This window comes from Panthera uncia, chromosome D2 (assembly GCF_023721935.1).
Source record: "Panthera uncia isolate 11264 chromosome D2, Puncia_PCG_1.0, whole genome shotgun sequence".
In the NCBI taxonomy this organism is placed as follows: Eukaryota; Metazoa; Chordata; class Mammalia; order Carnivora; family Felidae; genus Panthera; species Panthera uncia.
Genome location: NC_064818.1, coordinates 10,758,414 through 10,784,976, shown reverse-complemented (window position 1 = coordinate 10,784,976; position 26,563 = coordinate 10,758,414). Strand labels below are relative to the sequence as shown.

Below are 26,563 nucleotides of genomic sequence, written 5' to 3'. Positions count from 1 at the left end.
ATATAGTATCATCATTGTAATATAATATCATCATTATAATATAATATCATCATTGCAATATAATATCATTATAATATATCATTATAATATAATATCATCATTACAATATAATATCATCATTATAATATAATATTATCATTACAACATTATATCATCATTATAATATCATCATTACAATATATCATCATTATAATATAATATCATCGTTATAATATTTAAAGCATAGATAAGGCTGTAGTATTCCCTGTGCCTCCTGTGGCCCGCACTGAGAATCTGTCGTTCCTGGTGTAAATACTCTCCTGTTTGAAGCATTGTAGAGTAAGCTGAAGCTCTAAATGTCATTTCGATAGCTATAATGCCTCCTTTTCTCAATTAAGTGGGTCTTTTTGATTCCAGAGAAAACCAGATCCTGAGGTGGTAACAGCTTTTTCATGAAAGTCTTCAGAGGAGACTCCTAAAAATACACTGAATTTTCTTTTTTCTTTGTTGGGGGTGTTCACATGTAATTCTGAATCTAATAGGATAGTCGAGAACACAAGAAGACAATGAACCTTCCACTATCGATTCCGACAGACAGGAGCAAAACTGTAAACGTTATTAAGTAGAATTATGGAAGAATTTTTGAACATGAGATTTGTTATGGGAATAAGCTTCTTTCTCTTTTTCCTCCCCTAGTAAAGTACTCACATTCTTGGATATCATTAGCGTCTTCAACTCACACTCATCTTACCATTGATATTTTATTATAGAATGTGAGCCTCTTGGGCTTCTTGAGGAGGTAGAGATCACTATAGACATCACTTCATTTTTATCTATTTGTGAGCAATCAAAAGTTGATTGTTACTAGTGGTAAAAAAAAAATCATATGAACCACATTTAAAGGTATAACTGAGGAATACATCTTCACTTTTCATATACTGTAACACCTTGGATTGCGAGTAACTTGTTCTATGAGTGTTCTGCAAGACGAGCAAACATTTCTGATGAATTTTAACTTGATCAGCGAGCGATGTCTTCAAATACGAGTCGTACATGACGCCAGACGTCACATGATCCCAACTGAGCCCATGGGTCTTGAAATTCGGTTTGATATATGAGTGCTTTGGATTACAAGCATGTTTCCAGAATGAATTATGCTCACAAACCCAGGTTTCACTGTATTTGTCATTTTCTAGATAATGAAATTACATGTCAACATGTTCATCCCTTTGAGAGTTGTCTACTGCCAAACACAAATGACTTTCTACTCACGATTTCTTTTTAGGCTGCTTTGAGTGCCACAGACATGGCCCTGGCCCTCAATCGGTACCTTTGCACAGCCGTGTTGCCTTTGTTAACAAGATGTGCCCCTCTTTTTGCGGGCACAGAACACCACGCTTCTCTCATTGACTCGTTACTGCACACTGTGTACAGACTTTCGAAGGGCTGCTCACTTACCAAAGCTCAGCGGGATTCCATAGAAGTTTGTTTGCTCTCTATTTGTGGGTAAGTGGGAAGCCAACTCCGAATCCAGTTTCTTCTCCTTTAAGGAAGAGCATTTACTATATGGCCCTTGACAAATAGTTATGAATTTTGGAAACAATTTCTGTATCAAAAAATTAATTCACTGTAGGTAGTCGCCTGTACCCAAGGTCTGAGTCTTATCAGAGCACCCTTGCTCCTCGTCAAGTTCTGGAGTGTTCCTCCAAGCCTCTCTAGGGTATCTGGCCATTGGATACAGTGCTGGATCAATTTTACTATTCTGGATGTTGGTGGGTAGGGTGACTGTGTGAGGAGTCTCTGGCCACCGTAGTGTAAGATTAATAGATTCTCCCCTTTTGACTATGTGTGATGATTTTAACTCCTTTTCCAGAAGAGAAAAGAAAAAAGAGACTTCTTAAATATATAAAAAATGATATAGTATAATATTAAACCATTACTTATGTGTGGCAATCATGAAGGCTGACTTTATTTCCTCCAGCCTAGAAAACCACTTCCTGTAAATGGAAGTGTTCAAATGTCTTACTGTGAAAACCAGAGCATACCTTCTCCTGTTGGAGTTCTGACAGCTAACATGACAGTTTCTCAAGCCCCCTAGCTGGGGTGATGGCTCCTTTCTGATTTCAAGAGCGGGTGAAAGCACGTGGCTCAGCAGTCCACTGATGAAGAAAAGTTTGCACTCACAGTAAAGTGTATGTATGGCTTAGAAGCCAGATGGGACTGAAGGAGGTGAAAAATTAGGAGGTTCTGTCTGTAGCTCCCCTGACCCTCAAATTCTGTAAAAATGAAATCAAAATACCTACCTCATAGAGTTTATCTAAATATTAAACAAAGTGAAACATTCAGGATGACCCCACATAGTAGACGTTCACTGTAGGTTGATTTTTGTTCCCTTCCACCTCTGGCAAAATTTGTCTCAGGCTTTTTTTTCTCCCTCCTGTTGGGATACTTCTTCTTCTTTTTGCTTCTAATTCAGTCACTGAAGACCATTCCCACCCAGTAGAGTGGAGAAAGAAGTATTTCTGGAGGAAGGGTCTCAGGAAGCATTAGGGTCCGCCACTGTGAATGGTGGGAAAGTGAAGGAGGAGAAAAGAGGGCCATCTCTAAGGAATGCTCTTCAGATCTAGGGAGTAGAGATGAGTTGGGATGTAACCTTTTGTATAGTTGTGTAGCCTTTTGTTGATCTTTGGATTGGGGCACCTAATTAACCACCATCTGAAGAGAGGTTCTTGGCATATATAATTTAGTCTAATGAACTATTTACTTAGTTTAGACACATTTCCCTTCATTATTTAAATGAACTTTGTTCCACCAGCCAATTGAGACCTTCTATGATGCAGCACTTGCTCCGAAGATTAGTGTTTGATGTCCCATTATTAAATGAACATGCGAAGATGCCTCTTAAGGTAAGGATAGGAAATGTTTATAGTTAGTTGATTACTGAGTCCTCTGACTTTGCTCCTCTTACAATATGTACAGCTCTTAGAAACGCCATGTTTGATTTTTGATGAGGAAATTTTCTTCCAATTCTTGAAAAGGGACATATAAATTTGAGAAATGTGTATATCACAATAAAACAAGTAATAAAATATCATAGAATTTCCAAGATTGATTTCCTTTAGGTGAATGGAAATAGAAATCACTGGGAAAAAAGATGGGCAACAAGGAAACAATGCACTAAGGTATCGTTAAGTCTGGAAAACATGGTGGTAGATGTGGCCTAAAATCTTAGCAACCTCAAGGGATAAAGAGCAGGCTTTTGAACCATTTTCTAAGTTGGTAATTTCATGACAGTTTCCAAGTGTAATTTCATAGAGTTCAAAGACAACTTCTGTATGTAGTTAGAGTTTGTCACCAATATGGAAAAATCGCTGACACTTTCTCTGCCTAGCTTCATTATTCTGTTCATGAATGATCTAGTCTCATAGTGTCTTACTGACCTGGGAATATTTTTCTGTCATCTAGTGTCTCAGTCAGGACTTAGCATTAGAATATTCGATGTGTCCTAGTACGTCTAATAGCATGGTCTATGGGTGGAGGTCATAGTCACGCAATGGACTGTTTTATAGGGGACCACTCTGCACTGTCATCTGGTAAGCATCATTTTTCCTTGTGGCCACCCAGTAAGAGTGGTGGAAAAAGAAGTTTGAGATATTAATACGTCTATTTTTTGAACTGCTGTTACTCTCACCATCCCTTGATATTTAGCAAATGCAATCTTTCTCCATGAAAAATTGATTTTGGTTTAATAAATTTATATAAATTAATTAATTATGTAAAATAAATTGTATCCTTGCCCCCAATCCCATTTTTACATTTTTTATCATCTAGAGACCCTTTGCCATGCAAAATTTTCTTGATATAAATGAGCTGGAAGGTACCTGAAAAAAGAGACAGTATTACTTTATGTGATAAACTCTTTTACCTTATAGATATTTCCAAGTTAATCGAAACACATTAGGTCTCAATATTTCATCATTTGAGATTTCTAAATTGTATGTGTGTGTATTTTGTAATTGAAGGGGAGACCATAATAGAAGTATTTCTGTAGTAAGAGATGTCATTTTTTGTTTGTTTTCTAAGTTTTTTTATTTTTAAAAAATATTTTTTAATGTTTATTTATTTTTGAGAGATAGAGCACAAGCAGGGGAGGGGCAGAGAGAGAGGAAGACACAGAATCCGAAGTAGGCTCCAGGCTCCTAGCTGTCAGCCCAGAGCCCAATGCAGGGCTTGAACTCACAGGCCATGAGATCATGACCTGAACCAAAGTTGGACTCTTAACCGACTGAGCCACCCAGGCACCCCTTAAGTTTTTTTTTAGAAAGAGAGAGCACATGCGGGAGAGGGGCAGAGGGAGACACAGAGAATCTTAAGGATGCTCCATACCCAGCATCGAGCCCACTACAGGGCTCAGTCCCATGACCCTAGGATCATGACCTGAGCCGAAATTAAGAGTTGGCCGCTCAACCAACTGAGCACCCAGGTGCCCCAACATGTAGTTTGTTTTAATAACAATAATCCTTATCAATCTGTTTCCCTTCTTAGTTACAGAAAAGAGTCTAAAAACTTATTGCTGATTCATAAAGATCATTTCATTAATTCAGCAAGTAGTTGTGAATATTTGTTAGTTTATAGATCAAAAATGAACTATCCAAAGAGCTACCAAATAATTTGAAGATTCTATCCTTGTCTTTAAATTCAGTTTAGTCCTAAACAAACAAAATATGCATAGATGAAAATGTAAGAAGCAACATAGATACTCAGAAAGATAATACGTTGCATCCATAACCACCAGAGAAATATAGATAAGGAGATTACTGAAATGGAGTAGTTTGGGATGTTCAAGCTTGAAGCAAAGCCTGAAGTGTGGTGATTAAGGATTGGCAAAAGGAAGCAAAAATATTGAGAGGTAGATTTCCCTTAGAATGTACATTTCTGGTGCTGTATCCTAGAGATATTTACTTGTGCCTCTGGGTTACCCTGAGGTCAATCCTGTCACTAAGTGTAGATGTGCATATCCAGGGGATGGGGATTCATGAAACTGTGAGTAAATGACGCCATCTAATATATAGGACTCAAGGATACATTAGTAACCAAACACTCTCATAAAGACTACTGTTCTAGATGGTTTGTTCGTAAACCTGGGTATTTGGTCCTCATACTGTGATTAGTGTTAGATTTTAAAGAGGCATAGTATAGTATTCTCCAGAAGAATTCATAGGAGATTGAGCAGTTTTGACCTTATTACTTGGCCTTTGGGTCAAGTCACGTGGGTGGAAATGGGAAAAATCCAAATGGTACCTTCAAGTCATCACTTTTGTAATTAATTGTTTCCTCACATAGTTGCTGACAAATCATTATGAAAGATGCTGGAAATATTACTGCCTGCCTGGAGGGTGGGGGAACTTCGGAGCTGCCTCAGAAGAAGAACTTCATTTATCAAGAAAGTTGTTTTGGGGCATTTTTGACGCCCTGTCTCAAAAGGTGATTCAATATTTTGTGGGCTTTGTGTGACAAAATAATTTAAAAGTTGTAAATATTCCTAGTAGAATATCATCTTTACTTATTAAGACTTGTGTAGTTTTTTTTTTCATTTTTCTAACATATAACATATTTTGAGAATGTAATTGATACCAAGTTTTCATAATTATTATGGTAGCATAGTCCTTGTGACCATAACACCATCAGAATTTAAAATGGCTAAGCATTTTAGGAAATTATGAACATGGTTGAGTTTTGGTGCATTTAAAAAAAAATGTTTATTTTTGAGAGAGAGAGAGAGAGAGAGAGCGCACAAGCACGGGAGGGGCAGAGAGAGAGGGAGACAGAGGGTCCAAAGTGGGCTCTGTACTGAGACCCGAGAGCCTTATGCGGAACTCAGACTCACAGACCGTGAGATCATGACCTGAGCTGAAATCAAGAATTGGCCACTTAACCGACTGAGCCACCCAGGCACTCCAAGTTTTGGCGCATTTGGACTTACCTGGACTCAAACCCTCCCTAGTCACCCTGATCTTAAAACCATGACAAAATCTTACCACGTATAAAAATATGCAGCCTCATAAAATTATAATATTCCAGTGGCCTTCCTGACTTTTCCCACTTTGCTGCTATGGAGATTAAAGTCACTCCATTCAGTGTTGCTTTCTATATGTGACATTCCCTAACACTTGACATATTTATAATGGATAGTTCAGATATTTTCAGAAGGCTGGAAGGGGATAGTATTTCGGAGAAAAATCAGAACAGCATGCTTTGTATGCTTCTGCTAAAATTATCAATCGAAATCAGCTTGAATTCCCAGGTGGACATTATTAGACAACCAGAGCAGGATATCCAGAAGTTTGCTACATAATAGAGTCAAGTTCATCTGTGATTACAGTTGGAAGCTACATCTTGATGCTTTCTGTTACCGAATTGCAAATGCTGAAGGTATTTTTAGAGGAACTTACAGCATTAACTTACAATTGAACACTTGAAGTGAGATAATTTTTAAATAAATATTATTTTCTATTTTTTGAAACATCTATAAATACTGGGGTGCCTGGGTGGCTCAGTCAGTTGAGCGTCCAACTTCAGCTCAGGTCATGATCTCACAGTTTGCGAGTTCGAGCCCCACAGGGAGCTCTCTGCTGTCAGTGTAGAGCCCGCTTCAGATCCTCTGCACCTCCCCTGCTCACACTCTCTCTCTAAAATAATAATAATAATAATAATAATAATAATAATAATAATAAACTTTAAAAAATTAAAAATTCATAAATACTAATTTAATTAGTTATGTGATTAATATACAAATACCTCTTCCCAGAAATTTTGACTGTGCATATTCCCTATAGAATTTCTTTCTCGGTTTAGAATTTTATTTTTCATACCTTTGTATATGATACAGATCAGTTAAAATTTCTCACTCTCTGGAATGTTCCTTTATTTTTCAAGTATAGCCTTTATAATATGGTACGGCGGTATTCTATAGTTATGCTATTCATCTACTGAATTTATGTTTCAGTTGTAAAGACATGTTATACATTTAGAATATCTGAGTATATTTCATTTCAAATATTGGAGAAAACCTCTTAGAGAAGCAGAGTTTGTATTCTTCTTAAGCAGCAACTCAGTAACTCTGACTTCAGCCCGTCTCACGTTTGATGGGATTTCAGGCTACATACACTTTCCATTTGCTAGAGGAAGAGTCTGCGAGGGAGTTACGTTAGCCTGGGGGTAATTCCGATCTTCTCTGACAGTGCTGTGCCAGCCACGGCGATCATTCTGACAACTTTTGCTCAACAGTAACCCAGGCTTTTGGTGTTTTGTTTTGGTCCTCCATTTCTTCCCAGAAATATGAACAAGAACTTTTCAAACTGGCACTGCCTTGCCTGAGTGCCGTTGCGGGAGCTTTGCCTCCAGACTACATGGAGTCAAATTATGTCAGTATGATGGAAAAACAGTCATCAATGGATTCTGAAGGGAACTTTAACCCACAACCTGTTGATACCTCAAAGTATGGACTCTTTCTATTGCAGCAGATTTTTATTGTAAATGATGTGTGAAGTCTGAAATTGAATAAGGTACTAATGTGAACTTTCTCTAATCCATGCCCCCTTTGAATTGGTATCCTTTTGGTAGGGGTCCCTTTACTTGACAGAATGAACAGTGGTGATAATAATGATCATACACATGTCAGAAGTAGATAACGATGTACCTTCTAGGCTACGTCACATAACCCGGATTCTGTGTGTGTGACCACATGATAGTATCTGCGGTAATGAGAATCAAGAAAGGATATCAGCTATATTTGTAGCTGAAAATTTACCCCAAGTGTTTATTAATTGCAGCCAGCCTCTGTAGCGCATCTGTGACTGGGGGTGATCCCGGCAGGGCAGAGCTGTTCTGTCAGCTGCAGGGAGTCACCGCTACATGTCAGCAGCGTCTAAGGGGTAGCACCTGGTGTTCAGCATCATAAAGCACAGCATGAGATTCCAGGGAATATCAAATGAGAATATATGTGGAGAATGTAGCATGCTGTTAGAATGCAACGTGACAGCCTTAACCACAGATCAAATGTTCCGTCGCATAAAACTGCTTACCCGTACTTAGTTGCGTAAATTGTTTTTACAAACGGGATGTCTCAGTACTTCAGGTGTTTGGAGTCTCAGCATTTTTGTTGTTACTGTCTTTGAGTAGGACCATGGTTTCCCATTTGCGAGGAAAGCTGACTCTTCATGCCACATTATCTTATCGATTCCGTGGTGACTCCGCAAGATTATGGTGTTAGCAAGGCAGTCAGTGGTAGTTCTCATCCACGGCATCCGAATTGGCTTGGGAGTTCAACTTTCAGGCTTCTGGGTGGCCCCCCAGCTGGTTTAGCTTCCATAACAGATCAAAAATTCAACCCAAGTGGTATGCCATTAGTTTGATAATGCCTTAAATTTGCATGTTTGGTATTTGATGACAGTCCCGTGAGAAAAGACTCTACCCCCCAGTATTTGGCTTATGTGATTGATCCTTTGTTTCTCTTCCAATGTAAGTAAACCAAAATATCACATATTCAGTTCCTACATGGGTAAGTTTTTGGTTTGCTAACGTGATATAATCCACGATTTTAAAATAACATCAGAACATGTGGTGGTCTTGGTGTTGATTAATTAGATCTAACTGATTAACAGCTGTCGGGCATGTGTATTCATTTACCTAGGCTTACCCCTTTGGGGCCTTCTTACCAGACTGGGTTTACTTAGTGATATCAATCATTGCTACATCTTTGTGATTTTTATATATTGTTTCTTAAGTATTTCTAGGTCATATAGTTCAATTCCTGACTGATAACATTGTTGCACAAGAACAGTAAACCATCTCATTATGCTAGGTTTTATTTAGAAGTCAATTATCAATGGTAATTGCGTTAATAAGTTATATGCATGAGTGAATGGAATTATATATATATTTGATTTTCCGTTCATTGATCTATTTGATATTCCCAAGTCTCATAGTTGGACTTGGTCATCAGTTGCATGCACTTATCATCTGTTGAAGAGATCAAATATTAATTAAATATGAAAGGAATCGAGAATAAATGTTATCAAGATCACAGAGCATGAGTAGTTACTTTTCGCTATAGTCCATATTAATAGTAGAATGTTATATGTAGACCATAAAATTTAAAATCATTAACACATCTCTAGTTGTATGACATTAATTTAAAATTTTAGTACATTGAAAAAGTGTCACCAGTCAGATTTCAGGAGATCTTTTACCTACCTATAGTTGTTGCAGAAGAGACTTAAGTCAAAAAGGGAGAATAACTTAAAAGAATGAATATGGAAGGGAAGTATGTCTTTAAGCTCATTAAATCTAACCATATCTTGATTCAGGTTTAAAAAAATTTTTTTGTATGATTGATTATCCTCGTCTTTGAATATATTTTAATTATATTATATATAATTTTTATTATATACAACTTCTATGAAGACATAATAAGTTATGAATTAATACAAGATGAGCAGATAAGCACATTACCGGCTTGATTTATATATTATTCCTGCACTAGGGAAAAGCAATACTATGTTAAAATGATTTTTTAACAGTTATGCATCAAGTGGGATTTAAGCAATCATAAGCTGTGAGTAAATTACTGGTATGATTTCCCATAAATCCTGTAAAAATCAAGCTTTTTTTCTTTATTTTTCTCATAGCATTACAATTCCTGAGAAGTTGGAATACTTCATTAACAAATATGCTGAACATTCTCATGACAAATGGTCAATGGACAAGGTAAAAGCCAGAGTATCACATTGTCATTCAGTACTGAATGTACCCAATGAGTGGCCACCACCCAAATATTTCTAACCATGACTGTTTTCTACCTTAAAGTGAGAGCTGTATCTAGATTAAGAAAGAATATTTAATTACGATTTGCTAATACAGTATTTGGTTCCGCCATTAATACGTGTAATCCAATATGAATGAGAATATCTGTTTATCAAAAGCACAGTTTTAGGAATAAAAATTCTATTAGTGAAATAATAAATACAGTTTCTAAACACATATTGTTTGGGAGATAATCATCATCAGTGGCTTTAGGAAGAAAAGGTGACTGTGGGTCAGAAATCTTTTAAAGAAACTTTCGCTTCAAGAGTAATTTTATATTAGAGAAATCTTGAAATTATTAATCGGAAATAGTGATTGTTTATACCTTCCAGTCTTCTGTAATAGGTCTTACTGCTAAGTAGATCTGCAGGTCGCTAAAAATAAACTGCATGGCAAGTTGACATATTTTATTTGTATTGTCAGAAAAATGCAAGCTGATGAGTTAAGTGACACATGTCCTACATATCATGAAATTCTCTAAAAGGAACCTTATGGCTGTGTAGTCACATTATGTTGAGCCTGGTTAAACTTGAGAGATGTGAAATAGATTTGTCAGAGAAATTGAGCTGAGATGATGCGGGAATCTAAAATAAGCATGTACTGTTGGCGAAGTGAAAATCAAACATCAGAGGTTCCGAGGTGTTTGTGTTTATGGAGCAGCTCTGTATCATCCTGTTAGACTTTATATTAAATTTCAGTTCTTGCCTTCGCCAATCAGTCCCTTTCTCCTAAGAAACCCTCTTTTTGTGTTGATGAATGTGTGGTTCTTTGTTCACTAATTTATTTACTAGGTGAGTCAGTCCGAGATAAGTGTCTGTTTTATGTAAAGACTCTGTTAGGTACCGAGCTGGTGGTGATTGAGAGGAAATTTACAAGAAGGCTGTCCTGAACTATTGCAGTCTAGTTACTCAGATTCCATGGGCAGATATGAAATGAGATAGGGAAACGGTGACACGTACAGAACTGCAAGGGCAAAATCATGTGGAAAAAACATGTTGAGAGTTAATTGAATACTGGAGTGGACCAAACAGTTTAGCATTATTCAGAGAAGCTTCCCAATAAAAACGGCACACTCCAGTTTTCCTGCTTGAACGAGCATTTCGCATACACATCTCAGATGGAGGGTCCCGAGATGTCCCAGAATCAACATCATGGGGGCTGCGCACCCCTTAGTTTGCTCAGCGGGGGAGTGCTTACTGACATAACTATAGACCTGGATCTGTTCAGGGTGTGTTTAATCTTTGGATAGAAAGATTTTTTCTCGGTAATTATTCAAAATAATACTGGTTAGGATGGAAATCTTTATATTGACTTATGCTGGGTGGAATTCAAACCTTAGCCCATATCTTGATTTATTTTTATTTTACTAGTACACACTTCAACACATGCATACCTACATTCTCAAAAATTAATGCATGTAAAACAATTTTGATTTTTTTTAAGTTGGCAAATGGATGGATTTATGGAGAAATATATTCAGACTCGTCTAAAGTTCAGCCGTTAATGAAGCCATATAAACTATTATCTGAAAAGGTGAGGTTTCTTTCTTTTTTGTTATACAGTTTTATTTTGAATTTTTTTCTTTATTATGTAATTTCTTATTAAAATGTTTTCTTTATTTACATATGCTTTTTAAAAAACCTTTATTTAAAGCTTGCAATTTTTAATTTTAATCTTTTGTCTTTTTTTCCTCTATTCCTATTTCTATGAGCATTTAATAGGTTCTTCTCTACTTAATATTCTTCTGTTCCTTTTTGATATTTTTTCCTCCCCAATATTTTTAAGGTCTTTAGAAAATATTCTTACGTGCTAAGGAGTTTCTTGATGAGGGATAAAGAAGTAATATTTACAATGATTATTACTTATACTTTTGCATGTATTTTACTTCTTTGGGGGGGGGGGATCAATATCTTGACAAATGAAGTGAAAAGGACTTTTTTAGCTTGGTGCTTACGGAGGAAGAGTTTTTCTCATCTGTGCATTCAGATGGTAGAAAAGCCTGCACTCATGGTTCATATAATCTGACACTGTTTCTCCTTTTTAGTTTCTATCTAAAATATCAGAAGCTGGGAAACTAAAGAAAACTAACCTCCAACGAAATAATACGCTGAAATCCCTCTTTGTAGCATTAGCCAAATTAGATCTCCGCTCACCCTGTGCTTTTCAGAATTTTTACTTTCCTTTTTCATTTCTAAATAAATAATGCCAGTCTTCTTTTTTTTTAAGTGAAGTGAAGGTAGTCTATTTCAGATTTTTTATTTGGATTCCATGCACCTCCCTTTTTTTTTTTCCTCTTCCTTTTTGTCTCTAGGAAAAAGAAATTTATCGCTGGCCAATCAAAGAATCTTTAAAAACCATGCTGGCATGGGGTTGGAGGGTTGAGAGAACACGGGAGGGAGACAGCATGGCCCTCTACAACCGTTCTCGTCGTATTTCGCAGACAAGCCAGGTAAGAACACATCGGTGAATGCACAGCTTATGTTGTTTCACAATCATTTGAATCTTTTATTTAATTAGTGGGTTTTCCAAAACAAATAAATTGGAAAATTACGAAGACTAACAGAATGTTTAGAAGAGGAAAAACCATGTTTCTTTTTAAGTGAAGTTAAGTCTTGGTTAAAACTGGAGTTTATCAGGTGATGCTTCTCCTGGTTAATCTCTAAAGGAGTGCCCAATGGTGAGGTCTTGACATTTTACTGATGAAGCCTTACATACAGTGAGATTGTCTGCAGAGTTCTCTTCTCCTTTCGAGAAAGAACTGAAGGTTGGTTTCTTAGGGAACAGTGGGATCGTCAGACAGTGATCCCGATCTAGAACCCACACGAATGGTCCACACAGTGAGCTTGACCACCTGTCAGCTTTTCAAAGGCAATATATGCAACCATACAGGCAGAGCAAGAATTCAGAGAGGGGCACCTGCATGGCTCAGTCGGTTAAGCGTCCTACTTCATCTCCGGTCATGATCTCATGGTTCATGAGTTCAAGACCCGCCTCAGGCTCTGTGCTGACAGTGCAGAACCTGCTATGGATTCTCTATCTCCCCCTCTCTCTGCACCTCCCCTGCTCACACCCTATCTCTCTCTCAAAAATAAATAAATAGACACACACACACAAAAAAAGAATTCAGAGAGCACCTTGCTAGTGGGTCACATCAAGGAAATCCAATCAACTTAGCAAGGTGCTGGCTGTGGGGCGTCAGTGCTCAAGATGCGGCACAGCCTCAGCCTGAAGAACCTGGAGTTCAAGGCGGGGAGCAAATGCTAACTATTACCTGTGGCCCTTTCATCTCTCCTGGGAGCCAAACCTGTCATTTCCCTTTTCCAGACTGCTAGGGCTACTGTGTTCGGTTCACACAAAATATCATGTGTATTATTGCCGTTTTTTAAAGAAAATAAGGGCATTCATAGCATGTGTTTCCCATGTTTCATATTTGAAATAGATTGAGTTCGGATTTGGGCATGTTGTACATTAAATTCTCTTAAGTAAGTATCATGTGGGTGGAAGCCGTAAAAGCATATTTTACCTTTTTATCATGTACGCACACATTTCTGACTAGGTTACATTTTGTTTTAATCTGTTTCAGCACATACTGAGCACAAACCCTCCGGTAGATGATAGGAACATGAAGGTGATAAGGGCCAAAGACTCACAATGTGGTGTCAGAGACAGGCAGGTTAGACCTACTTCAACATAGTACAGGAAGTTTTCAACTCGTGGTGTGTACCAGGTGGTGCAGAGTGCAGAGGGTGGAATTATTCTTTTTTCCCCTCTAAATTGGACAGGAAATCCAAAAAAAATTGCTATCTAATGGGGGTGATTTAAGCTGTGCCCAGAACAAGAAGGTAGATTCTCCCACTGCCCGTAACAGCAAGATTGTGTCCCCTGACTTAAAATTGTATGCGTTGTATTTATTCCCTGTCTTCCTTACTCCTTGCTTGTCTCGTAATATTGTTCTCTGGGGACTTTAAGCTCTCGATAGATTCTATCAACCGAGACTCGTAGAACCATATCTTAGGCCTTACTGGTTTTAGAGGGACGTCATACATGTGTGACATATGATGTGCGTTGTTATATCTCCTGTGTGATTTCAGTATGCCAGAGGCACAGTGCATAGATGAAGGACGAAATATCTGGAGGTAGACCGAGACTTTTTAGAAATGTACCATCAGGCATGTTACTTGATCTGTTTGAGTAAATGTTAACACCCCCATTTTTTTTTCTTTTTAGTAAATGATAACTCTTATTGTTACTGCTATTATTTAAATATTTTTAATGCCAGAGAGCATTTCATGGTAGATAAGAGTGTTTTTGCGTTTGTAGTGCTTTGACCTATTAGTAGTAAAGAAAGAATATTTCTCTCAGTATCAGAAATGGAGAGCAAATTCCAGTCGATGCCACCAATATATTTATAATCTTGTCATTACTTTTATTCAGAGGTTCTTTAAGCAGAAAGCAACATTACTTGAAATGTTAACGTATATTATTCCTTAATCACTAATCTTGTAGTTCTGTCATCTTTTTCAGGTTTCATCTTGCCAAGCTTTTTAATGTCTTTTCTTTTCTCTCCGTTGCTGGTTTCCCATAAAGCTTATAAAGATATTTTCTATTATGCAATAGAGAGGCTCTTTTGGATAAACTAAGGAACGCTTTTTATAGCATCAGTTTATAGTAAGGAATATAAATGGGTGAATTGAGAGAGGTCACTGGTCGATGTGATTTTGGAGCTGAATTGTCTCAGCTTCCTTTCACATGGGGCTCAGCTCTCCCTCTGCAAGGCAGAAGCATCCTGGATTTAACCGAGCGAGGTCTGGCATAGCCTGCCTACGTTGAAATCCTGGCCTTACCACCACGTAGCTGTGTGAGCTCGGCAAACTGGTTAACTTCTCTGTGTTACGGTTTTCTCATCTTTAAAATGAAGCAAATGAAACATCTATTTTAAAAGATTATTCTGAGGGCTCATGAGTCACCTAAAAGAGTAACTGGCTGGGGCGCCTGGGTGGCACAGTCGGTTAAGCGTCCGACTTCAGCCAGGTCACGATCTCACGGTCCGTGAGTTCGAGCCCCGCGTCGGGCTCTGGGCTGATGGCTCGGAGCCTGGAGCCTGTTTCCGATTCTGTGTCTCCCTCTCTCTCTGCCCCTCCCCCGTTCATGCTCTGTCTCTCTCTGTCCCAAAAATAAATTAAAAAAGAAACAAAAAACGTTGGAAAAAAAAAAGAGTAACTGGCCTATATTTCAATAAATATTATACTTAATTATTACCATTATTATTTTATGTGGATCAATAACAATTTTGATGTTTTTTGTTTTCTTTGAACACCACAGGAAGACATGAGTCCTGATTTTAGGAAGTTTACTGCTCCATTAGGGTTTTGTAATTTGCATATGCAAGATACCATAAGGGCTTGGGCGTGGCCGATAACAACTTCATAGGATATAGAATATATAGAAGTACAGATAGGAAAAAGTGAGGAGATACTGATTAGAGAGGGGGCCTAAGTAGGCCTCTTGGCAAAGACAGCATGGAAGGAGGGCGTTTCTGACAATTTCAGGCACATTCCACAAGTTCTTAACCATTACTTACTTGTCCCCAAATTGCAAGTTCCTATTTATCTGTTTTTCAGTATTGCAAATACAGGATATAAACTATTTAAACAAATGAAAAGTAATTTTATAACCCGGGATGAAGAGAGAGATGGGAATGAAACTTTTGGAAAGTGTGACCACCTAGAACTAAAACGCAGGCTAGGACAAAACAAAATTTCATTCATTCCTTCAACGGATTCTTTATTGAGCACCTGTTGTGTTCCAGTCATTATTCTTAGCTTTTCAGGCAGATCAGTGGACAAAATAGACAAAGCTCTGTGCTCTCATGGAGATTACATTCTTGTAGGGAAAGTAAGCAGCAGATATGAGGAAATTATGTACTATGTAAAAATATGATTCATACTACAGAAACAAGAAAACAGCATGGAAAGGCAGACTGGGAGTGCAGAGGGAGGGGGTTGGGTAACATTTGTGGATGAGTTGCAGTTTTATACATGGTTGTCAGAGTGGATTTCACTGAGAAGACGAATAGAGATTTGAAAAAGGCAAGGGAATTACACGGAGTTGGGGGAAGAATGTCCCAAGCAGTGCAGCAGCAGTAAGTTGGGAGTGACGCCTGATACATGTCAGGGAGATGAAGGAAGTGTGTGTATATATTGGTGCTGAGTGAGTTGGAGCTGGGTAGCCAGGAGAAAGGTGGGGGTGTCTTAGAAATCAAATCATGTGGAATGTTGGGAGCAATTTTGAGAAATTAGTGAAGTTCTTTGGACTCTGACGGAATTACTTTCAAAACTTGATGCTGCCATTTTCTATGACTTTTGAAATAATTCTTCTGAAATTTTCTTCTCCGTTTGAAATGGTGAAAAGTGACCTCTACCTTTTAGAGTTGTTCTAAAGAACAAAAGACATAATCTGCCTGCCTTGCTCATATCCATGCACGTGGGGGCCGTTACTGTTGCTAAAACCACTGGAGTTAATTACATTAACGTTCAAGCCCCTCATTCGGAAATGGTGCATGTTTCGGGCAACTTGAAATTATAGCAGCCTTGGCCGCTCTTTTGATTTCTCTGTATATGAAGGAGAGAAATAGGTAATGAAAAATATAAATAGAATCTGTCCCGGACCAAACAGGTATCAACTTCACATTCTTTAACCCAGCCTCAGTAACTTAATCTAAAGCTAAAATGATAAATAGTTAGACATAGTCAAAGAGGATATGAAATACTGAGAATTTTATTTTAGGAACAAATAAAGTTATTGATACCAACTCCATTTTATTCATTTATTCAATTTACAGAGAGTCTAATATTGCTTATTTATCAGTTTTAAGACATAGGTTTGCCATCATGTCTGTGAGATTAGGAATCACTTTATCATTGTAGTGTTGGCGAAGTCTGGCTTGTGCCACAGCCTCTGGGAACATTACGACCAATAAGGCTCAGCCCATGCCCACAGATTTTTCCCATACAGTGGAAGAGTTTAGAGAATAACAAAATAAATATTTTGGAAATACAGTTCTGACAACAGAGTGGAGAATGAATTAGAGAAGGAGGATATGGAAGGCAGAAAGACAGATTCCTTGGGAGGACACCATAGACATCCCTCAAAACAAGACAAATGTTAAATATCTGAATTAGAATGGAGAGAGTGGAGATGGAGGGAAGTGGACGTATCCCGGAGGGATTTTTAAAGTAGAAAAGACAGAGTTCTGTGACTGCCTGATATATGATTGCAGAGGAGGAGGAGTAATCAAAGGTGGTCACCACGGATCCGGGCTGGACTGCCAGGTGGGTGTTTATATGAGGAAAGGTAGGGAGCACTGAGATGGCTACTTGCTCAGAGATGGCAGGGAGGGAACAATGAATTTGATTATGGATGTTGTGTTAGGCAGAATTACGGCTTTCAAAGATGATCCCCAGTTGCTGGAATCTGTGGAAGTGTGACTTTACTTGGGCTTGGCCAATGTGATCAAGGCTGAAGACCTTGAGACGGGGGAGATTATACTGAATTATCAGCGAGTCCAGTATGATCTCAAGAATCCTTAAGAGTGGAATAACTGCTCTGGCTTTGGGTAAGGGAAATGTGACTTCCAAAAAATGGCCAAAGAGGTGCAGTGTTGCTGGCTTTGAAGATGGAGGAAAGGGGCCATGAGCCAACAAATGTGGGAGATCTTCAGGTAATGGATAGAAGAGTTGCCAAAGAAGGAATCTGAGGAAATGGAGTCAAGAGAAGTTGAGCACAGAGACAGGAGGGTGGTTTCCTGGAGTTGATGAAATGAAGGGCTGGAGAGCAATGATTCCTGGTATCAAATCTAGATGGACTGCCTTGATGGCAGCTGGAAAGAAGCCTTGTGTAGCAGCTTGGAAACTGATAACACTTGAGAGGACAGTTTTATTAGATTTGTGGGGAAAGAAATACACTGCAATATGTTGAGGCCATAGGAGGTGATAGGGAGAGGGAAGTGGCCAAGGCATCAGATAGCTTGAGTTGGAATCCTGCCAGCTCAGATTTTTAGCTCTGTGACCTTGGGTAAGTCACTAGTGTTCTTTAAGTTTCAAATTTCCTTTTAGGAATATTTAATTTAAAAGAGGGAAAAAAATGTGATTTCATTAAACATTCCATTATTAGATGGTACTGAGCAGTGGCGAAGGCTCAAAAGCCAGGGTTCAGTCAAAACTAACCAATAGGTTGAGAATAGCCCATGAGTCCATTATTAATGGTAACATAACGTTAGCCTCTCTTTCCTAAAAACACAAACATGAGCTATAGTGTGCATTTTATTTTTATTTTTATTTTTATTTTTTGGCTTATACGTGTCTAACAGGAGACTATACATATGAAATGTAATATAAATACATGCTAGAATATATTAAGATAGAGCTTTAGATTTAAAGCATGAACCATAGCTTATTTCTATTAAACACTGTTATATAACATATACATTGTGAGGAATGTATTGAGAGCTCAAGACAGTGCATGAAATGTTATGGTTGATGAGAAGATGTTTCGTTTTTTCAAAAGCCAAAATTCAGAAATTAAGTCTGATTGTTACTGGAGATAACTTTGTAAATCATTGACGACTGTATGGTGTTCTTTGGAAGAGTTGGTTGTACTTTATCTTCACATTTGGCCCCTTGAGACATTCATAAATTGCCCTCTTTGATTAATTACTGTTTGCCTGAGGAAGAGTAAATTTCATTGTAGCCAATTAGAGTCTGTAAGAAACTGAAGAATACAGCGAGCCTTTGACTAAGGTAATGTTTCAGAATCCTGGATACAGGGGCACCTGGGTGATTCAGTTGGTTGAGCTTCCACCTCTTGATTTTGGCTCAGGTCATGATCTCACAGTTTGTGGGATCGAGCCCCGTGTGGGGCTCCGTGCTGCCAGCATGGAACCTGCCTGGGATTCTCTCTCTTTCTTCCCATCTCCACTCATGTTTTCTGTCTCTCCAAATGAATAAATAGGGGTACCTGTATGGTCAGTCGGGTAAGCATTTGACTTCAATTCTGGTCATGATGTTGCTGCTCATGGGTCAGGCTCTGTGCTGACAGCTCAGAGCCTGGAGCCTGCTTTGGATTCTTTGTCTCCCTCTCTCTTTCTGCCCCTCCCTGACTCTCACTCTGTCTCTCAAAAATAAATAAACATTACAACAAAAGAACAAACAAACAAAAAAAAAAGAATCTTGGATCCATTGCACAATATGTTGAATTCTGATCATTAGTTTTTGGGAGGGGCCATTCCTGAAATGTTGGGATGTATTATTCAGTCATAAACTGAAATTATCAGATACCCAAATACAATTTAATTTATATGCTCGTGAAGTATGTACATACAGATACTTGCCAGTTTCATCGGAGGAAACATTACGTTTGAAAGTTTACTTGTCCTGTATTTCTAAAATTTGTCTTAAGTCTCTCTCCCCTGGGTTTTTTAATTAGACTCTATCATTTTCACATAAATTATTTAGGTTTCTGTTGATGCTGCGCATGGTTATAGCCCCCGAGCCATTGATATGAGCAATGTCACACTGTCCAGAGACCTGCACGTAAGTATTACTTTTTTAAAGTATTCTGAAAATTCCATTTTTAAAAAGCATATTGTAACACTTTCCTGCATACACTTCTCTTCATGAATTGCTTGAATATGTTGATCATATAAAGGGTCCATGGAATTTATGGATTACGGACCCTAGCTTTTTAATGCTCTGAAAGTTGATACAACTTTTTCTAGGATGCGTCTTCCAGATAACATATTTTCCTTAGAGATAATGTGCATTAAAAAAATCCTACTATAATTGAATAGCTATGAGTGAGAAGAGAATAAATCAGGAATTAGAAATGCTCTGCTCAAGGGTAACTTCAGTTACCCAGTAAAGAATATGAAATTTAAGTCATTTATCCAGGGAAATGGGTAGCATTTTGCCTGCTGCATCCATAGTTGTATCTGTTCACCTTTGTGCCTAAGGAATGTACTTTGAAATGGCTGATTGGAGTAAACGAAAATTTGTTGCCTTGGAACAGAAATTGATAGGTCAATATCCTGATCAAACAGCGATATTGGCATTATTAGTATTATTCCACGAGAAATAAATTTATAAAGACAAACCCTATGTAGTAGGTCATGACAGTTATGTTAAATTGTTTGACTTGCCCATTGTCTTTGCTCCCGTATGGATGCCTTAAGAATGAGATAGTAATCTTGAAACTCAAAAGGGAAAAGAAAAGAATCTTAGAGGCAATCTTACCAAAAAGCTAACGGCCACAAAAAGGTTAATGTGGCTTGTCCAAGTCTCTCCCTGAGTGTGGGGCAGGCACTGAATCTAGACTTTCCATCTGAGCTTCTTTGCATTCATTGTTTAATAAGATTTAGATTGCCTTTTAAAGCTTTGGAAATTGCAATAAGAACCTGCAAATAAATAGATTTTTTTTTTGTTAAAGTCCATAGCTAATCTGAAGTTTCATTATTGAATTAATAAAACCTTTGTCTTTAGACATTACAAATAACTAGACAAAAACCATTACAAATAACAATAATCATTCCCATCAAATCATCTCTGCTGTTTACTACCGCACAATTTCACAGATTGTTTCTGGGTTTCACACGTTGAATCTGGGTTTCAGATTCCAAGTAAGATCATTGTGTTTGATAATCTTGAGATAGTTTAGCCTGGACACGCTATGATTTATTAGTTTAAAGCATGTTTTGATATTACCTATTGGCACGTGAGGTCTTTTTCTACCCATTAAATTATAACTTATTTTCTGTTTCATTCACTTAAGGCTATGGCAGAAATGATGGCTGAAAACTACCATAATATATGGGCAAAGAAAAAGAAAATGGAGCTGGAGTCCAAAGGTAATATTTTCCAAAAATCCTGATTAAAAAACAGAGTGCAACTCTGTGAATATATGGTATGGATAAAACCATCTTTTTAAAATAAGAGCTTATTACACCTTTATTTTCTTAGAATGGTTCAGATACGCCTATAACAGTTGCAGGGTGGGAATTTTATAATTTCCTGCCTGTGAGTGTACATTTCTTTATGTCTGGGAATTCTACGACTCTCTTACCCGTTTTAACATGTAGATATCGATATGCCACATCCAAACATTCGAGGTGTTCTGTGAATTCCTTACACTTCTCCCCCTGACTTCTACCCCTAACTTAAATATTTCTCTCATGTCATCCCTTCCCCTTTTCCATCTCAACCCCTCTGCTTTGTCCAGTCTAGTTACGTTCTTATCTCTTACATGCTTTTGCTTGGTCTTTGCTGCTGTTATTCTTAAATACTAAAATGACATAATATTCTCGTAGTTGTTTCTCAGATGTTCTCTTAACTTACTTGCATGATTTCTGCAATTTGAGGCATCCTACATGGATGGGTGATCTCTTTCATTGTTATTTATTCACTCCTGGTCTATAAACATACTGGTGTGTGTGTGTGTGTGTGTGTGTGTGTGTGTGTGTGTGTGTGTGTTCACGCATGTGCTGTCTCTACAATTACTTCCTAGAGAGACTTCTTTCCCCCAGTGAAGCAATAATTGTCTCCAGGTCAGGGCCCCAACTTCTGTTACTCTTATAATTCTTACTGTGTAGTTCTAGGCATCAAGAAACTCTCTGTTTCTTATTTATTGGCCTAGGTAAAAATATATGGGAGATAGTTTTGAAGGATGGGGATATTTCATGGTGGAAAGTACAGCTGGGGTCTTGAAGGATGGTGGCAACACCACACACTCGTGATCAGACTAGTACAAGTGAGAACCCATCACAGAAATGAACAGAGAGGATCCCTTACACCAAAATTGCCTATTCCAAAATTTGACTCAGGGCTAGGCCTGTTTCTCTAGAACCATTTTATAAACGTTTGTTAAATGAATGAGCACTTGTCTGGCCGACAGATAGTTGAGCAGATGGATGGCTGGCTGGCTGAGCCATAGAGGCATTGAGTTTTGCTTAGTGAAATTCTTGAAGGGGCATCGTCCACATGAATAGTAAACAAAATGCCTATTTCCTGCGTAAGCAGATAGCATGAAAAATGTCAACTCTCAGGGTGCCTGGGTGGCTCGGTCAGTTAAGTGTCTGAGTAGGCTCAGGTCATGACCTCACGGTTCACGAGTTTGAGCCCCGCGAGGGGCTCTGCACTGACAGCTTTGAGCCGGGAGCCTGCTTCGGATTCTGTCTCCCTCTCTCTCTGCCCCTCCCCTGCTCACGCGCTCTCTTTCTCAAAAATAAATAGACATTTAAAAAGTCTAGTCTCTCTTTTTCCAAGTATGTTTTAGTCACTGTGGCTTGGCCATTCAGTGTCCTCCGGTCAGTGTTTTCTTTAAAGTAGGCCACCTGTTAATGAGACGTCCCAACCTCTGCATCCCGTGTGTACGGGTCCAGATTCCTACTTTGCAGCTGGGAGACCGGCATGGTCGCAGCAGGCTAAATGGTGAGGTGGTGGTATTAGTCCTCAAAACCTTAATCCTTCTTCTTCCTCCACGCGTGCTTCCCCTTTCGAAAGAAAAAGGGAGTGGCTTAGGGTGAGAAAAGCAGCCCAGTAGGAAAGGTGTTAGAATATGCATCCCTGGCTTCTTTGGGTTTTGAAACGAGCAAAAAGCAAGAAATGAGTCTTAGAAAGAAGACGGGCTAGAGGCTGTGGACAGTTGTTGGAAGGAAACTACTTGCGTCTTTTCACAAATTTGTTCTCTCACCCAGGGACTTTGACACCAACTTGTGTGCTGACAACTCTGCTTCACTTCTGAGTTCTGGGCTGGCGTGTGGGAGGTACCAGTAACCTCCCTGGCTTGGTGCCCGTGATGTGTGTGTGCGTGCGTGTGTGTGTATATGTGTGGGGGAGGGCAGAAAGGAGAGAGGGAGGGAGGGAGAAACACCAGGAGTGAAGTATAGGAAGTAAGGAACAAGGAAACAACTATAAACAGAAAGTCATTTAGAGTCAGACACCTAAAAGCTGCATACCTCAGTTTCTACCCCGTCCTGGGCTCTTTATTTTCTCTCCCTCCCATAATAACCTATTGGTGTCTGCCCCCCAAATCATCGTGGTTGCCAAATTAGTATATTTACTAGGAATAAAGGACTAAATGCAAAAACAGCAGATGATTGCAGGATGATCAAATTAGACGTTTGATCTACACATTTTTTTTCATAAAACATCTCCACAGATCTCTGCTGATGGTAGAAGTCAAATTTGATCCTTGTGTGCTTATAACGTATTCTGTATCCTTCTTGCTTGTCACAAAATACCGGTTTCTGTTGTCTTCTGAATATTCTGTATTATACTTGGTACTATGAGTACTAAAGTATAAAATGACTGATGGCTCCTTAAAATGCTTAGCATCTGTCGGCTTTGTAGCTGTGATCTGTCCCTTTGCATTTATGATCGTATAGTGTCACCTAATGGTCAGAAAGCTCAGCGCGTGCTCACATTTTTGTAGATGGCGCTCTCAGTCCAGGCAAACTCCAGGCAGACATGGCATTTTCTCCTTTGCCTTTTTGTTTGCTTTTTTTGTGCGTAGGGCAAATTCAGTAGGATTGTTTAAGTAGCTCCCGGCCACATCATGTTGGACACTGCTATTACAGGCTCTGTGTTGCACCAACGTTCAAACCAAATACTAATTTTTAAGTATTTTTTTTTTCCTGGAATTTCCATAGTAGTTGCATTTCAGGGAATTTCAGGATTCCGTTCCAAATATATTCCCATACGTGTCTTATAAGGTTGAAATCTGGGGTACACCATGCTCGTCACACTGACGCTGATCGTGAGATCTCTACGTCTGGAATTACCAGGGCATTTCCTGAAACTTTTGTAACTTTTACAAAAATTTTTACAAAATCTCTACTTTTATGAATACTTTGTTCATTATTAGTTTTTTAAAAATTTAAATATTTTCTAGAATTTTTAAATCTAGAAGGTTGCTCTTTGATATTTTTCACCAAAATAGGTTAACCGGAAACCTAGGTGCCTGCCACAATTTTTAGTCGGTCACATACGTATGTTACTGTTATGAGATGTTTAAGAGAGAGCAGCTTTGAACTTAGCAACCCAAGTATAGGTTTTGCGTAGAATATATGGCTATAAAGTACTGTTTGATCTGGGAGGCTTACTAAAAATTCCATATTTAAGACATTTTTTTTCTCCTCTCTCTGTGAAGTGGAAAGTGAAGCTTAGCCCTTATAATTGCCTTATAATTTCACTAGCTCGAGCTGTGCAAGTTTTAGTGTGTATTTACATGCTCCACATCCAGAGTTCATTTGAATGGAGAGGGTAACACGGCTTCTTCTCCCTTCTTCTGTGATTACAGGTGTCATCAGCCCCGGATGTCACAAATGTCTACATGTCCCTGTGTTTTTTTGCTTGTTTTTCATGTGTGTGCGTGTGTTTTTTTTAATATGAGAGGGATAGAACGCATTAGCAGGGGAGGGGCAGAGAGAGAATCCCAAGCAGGCTCCATGCCTAGTGTGGAGCCTGACATGGGGCTCAGTCCCACGACCCTGGGATCGTGACCTGAGCTGAAATCTAGAGTTGGATGCTCAACCAAATGAAGCACCCAGGTGCCCCATTAATTGCCTCTTAGAAGACGTATGCACAGTGTTTCTTTGAACAGGTTTGCTAAATTAATTGGAACATAAAAGGTGCTGGAGAGTCAAGAGCCATATATGATTTATGTATACTCCATGTATATAACTAGAAGATACCCGAAGTTCTGTATTGTGGTCCTATTATGCACGTCATCTGTCATATTTCAGATTATTTGCTAATCGCGATGCTGTGTTCTTGTCTTGACATGCTCTTAGGAGGTGGAAACCATCCCCTGCTGGTACCCTATGATACACTGACAGCCAAAGAGAAAGCCAAGGATAGGGAAAAAGCACAGGACATCCTCAAGTTCTTACAGATCAATGGATATGCTGTATCCAGGTAAAAGCACACGTACCAGTATATACCCTTGTTATAAAGACTGACCGTTTAAATATCCCCATCATATTTAATGTTGCAAATGATTCAGGACCCGTTTAAATCTTAGTGCTACTATTTAGTATGTTCAAAATAAACACATCAGAAACATAAATGCCCTTGACTGTTTACCACCTACCTGATTCCTTTCACTACTTAGGTTAAATCCTATCCATCATTTAGGCAAAAATTGGGGGCAAAAATGACCCACTGTTTCTCTAAAGTGACTCTTTTTTTTTTTTTTTTTTTTTTGCATAGTAATAGAGTTACTCACTACAGTTTTATATCATATGCAAAGTATTCCTTATAAATTAAATCTCACTTTTGCCTTTAGCTACAAGAATATTAGGTAATGTTCCATATTTGTATATACCATTTATACTTTTTAAGCAAAATTTTACCTTCCAGTAGTCTGGGTAGAAACTGGTTTCCATGTTTCATTTTTGCTGCTCTAGGGGATTCAAGGACCTGGAATTGGACACACCTTCCATTGAGAAACGATTTGCCTATAGTTTCCTTCAGCAACTCATTCGCTATGTGGATGAAGCCCATCAGTATATCCTGGAGTTTGGTAGGTACCTACATCAGGGTATAGAACAGCACAGTCTCCTGGGCTGTTTATGGTCTGTTCCCTGGTGGCATAAACACTTTCTATCCAACCTAGTACTAAACAGAATCTAGCAGTCAGTAGGCAAACACATTTTTTCGGGATGGCATAATTTACAGAACTTAAAAAAAAACCGAACACATCATTCTTTTCTCCTTACAATGTTTATTGGCATTGATTTTTTATTTTGAAAGACACGTGGGGTGGATATCCCAATTTAAGGTACAGTTAAATCTTCCCTTTTGAAATTAATTGCCATGCTCTTGAAAAAACGGAAACTCTGTGCATCCCCAAACTTTCCAGGCAATGTGAAGCCCTCAAGTTTATCCTGTGTAGGGATACACATTTATAGTACAATATCTGCAATGCAGAACACTTTACTTAGGATCTTGTTAGAGTAAAATGAAAGACCTCCTCCCGCCACGTGGCCCACCAAGTATGAAAAGAATTCCTTGTTTTAACTCTTAGATTCAGATTCTCAAGACAGCCTCCTCTCACTTTTGTTATTTCCTGATTGTCCTGAGTACCGTTGACTTAAAATTCAAGTTGTTAGTTACCCAGCTTCATGTCGGGTTGTCTTCCAGCCACCAGTTGGTATTAAGATAGAAGGAAGTAGAATCTGGCCCCTTTGGAAGAACAGAATGTTCTGGTGATTATCTTTTCAATTTCTTTTTCGTGCTTTTTTTTTTTTTTCTGTTTTTATTTTTGTTTTTTAATCCTCATTCTTTCTCCTTTTCAATCCTTTTCCCCCAGCCCATCATCCTCGCCTTAGCAATAAACACATCCTCAACAAACCCATCCTGACGAAGGAGTCTTCTTTACTACTGTTTTCTTAGGATTTAGGACTTCGTTTTTGGCACAATGTCAGATTAAAGTTCATAGAAATTTGAGCTCTGGAATTTACTTGTTCCTGGTCTCCTGTATCCCAAATGCGATTAAAGATTTTCCAGTTGAGTGTCCTTCTCTTAAAGAACTTCCCCTCTCAATCAGTTCTTTATCTGCAGTGCGGATGCTGTGCCTTGGCACTCTTCTTAACTACCTTTTTTCACAAAAGCCAACCGTGCAAACTAATTTACAGTATGTAATCTTTTTGTAGGTCCTGCAATGATTT

General features: G+C 38.4%; 1 protein-coding gene across 2 annotated transcripts in view; it reads left to right on the top strand.

Moving 5' to 3' along the window:
* Positions 1-26,563, top strand: part of RYR2 (ryanodine receptor 2) — a 754,822-nt gene that overhangs the window by 559,948 nt on the left and 168,311 nt on the right. For both annotated transcript variants that reach the window (XM_049646094.1, XM_049646095.1), the window contains 11 exons: positions 1,265-1,485; positions 2,795-2,885; positions 5,323-5,463; positions 7,314-7,477; positions 9,669-9,747; positions 11,287-11,376; positions 12,155-12,292; positions 19,356-19,433; positions 20,668-20,743; positions 24,686-24,809; positions 25,301-25,416. In XM_049646094.1, coding sequence (XP_049502051.1) covers positions 1,265-1,485; positions 2,795-2,885; positions 5,323-5,463; positions 7,314-7,477; positions 9,669-9,747; positions 11,287-11,376; positions 12,155-12,292; positions 19,356-19,433; positions 20,668-20,743; positions 24,686-24,809; positions 25,301-25,416 — 1,318 coding nt within the window. The remainder of the gene's footprint in view (positions 1-1,264; positions 1,486-2,794; positions 2,886-5,322; positions 5,464-7,313; positions 7,478-9,668; positions 9,748-11,286; positions 11,377-12,154; positions 12,293-19,355; positions 19,434-20,667; positions 20,744-24,685; positions 24,810-25,300; positions 25,417-26,563) is intronic.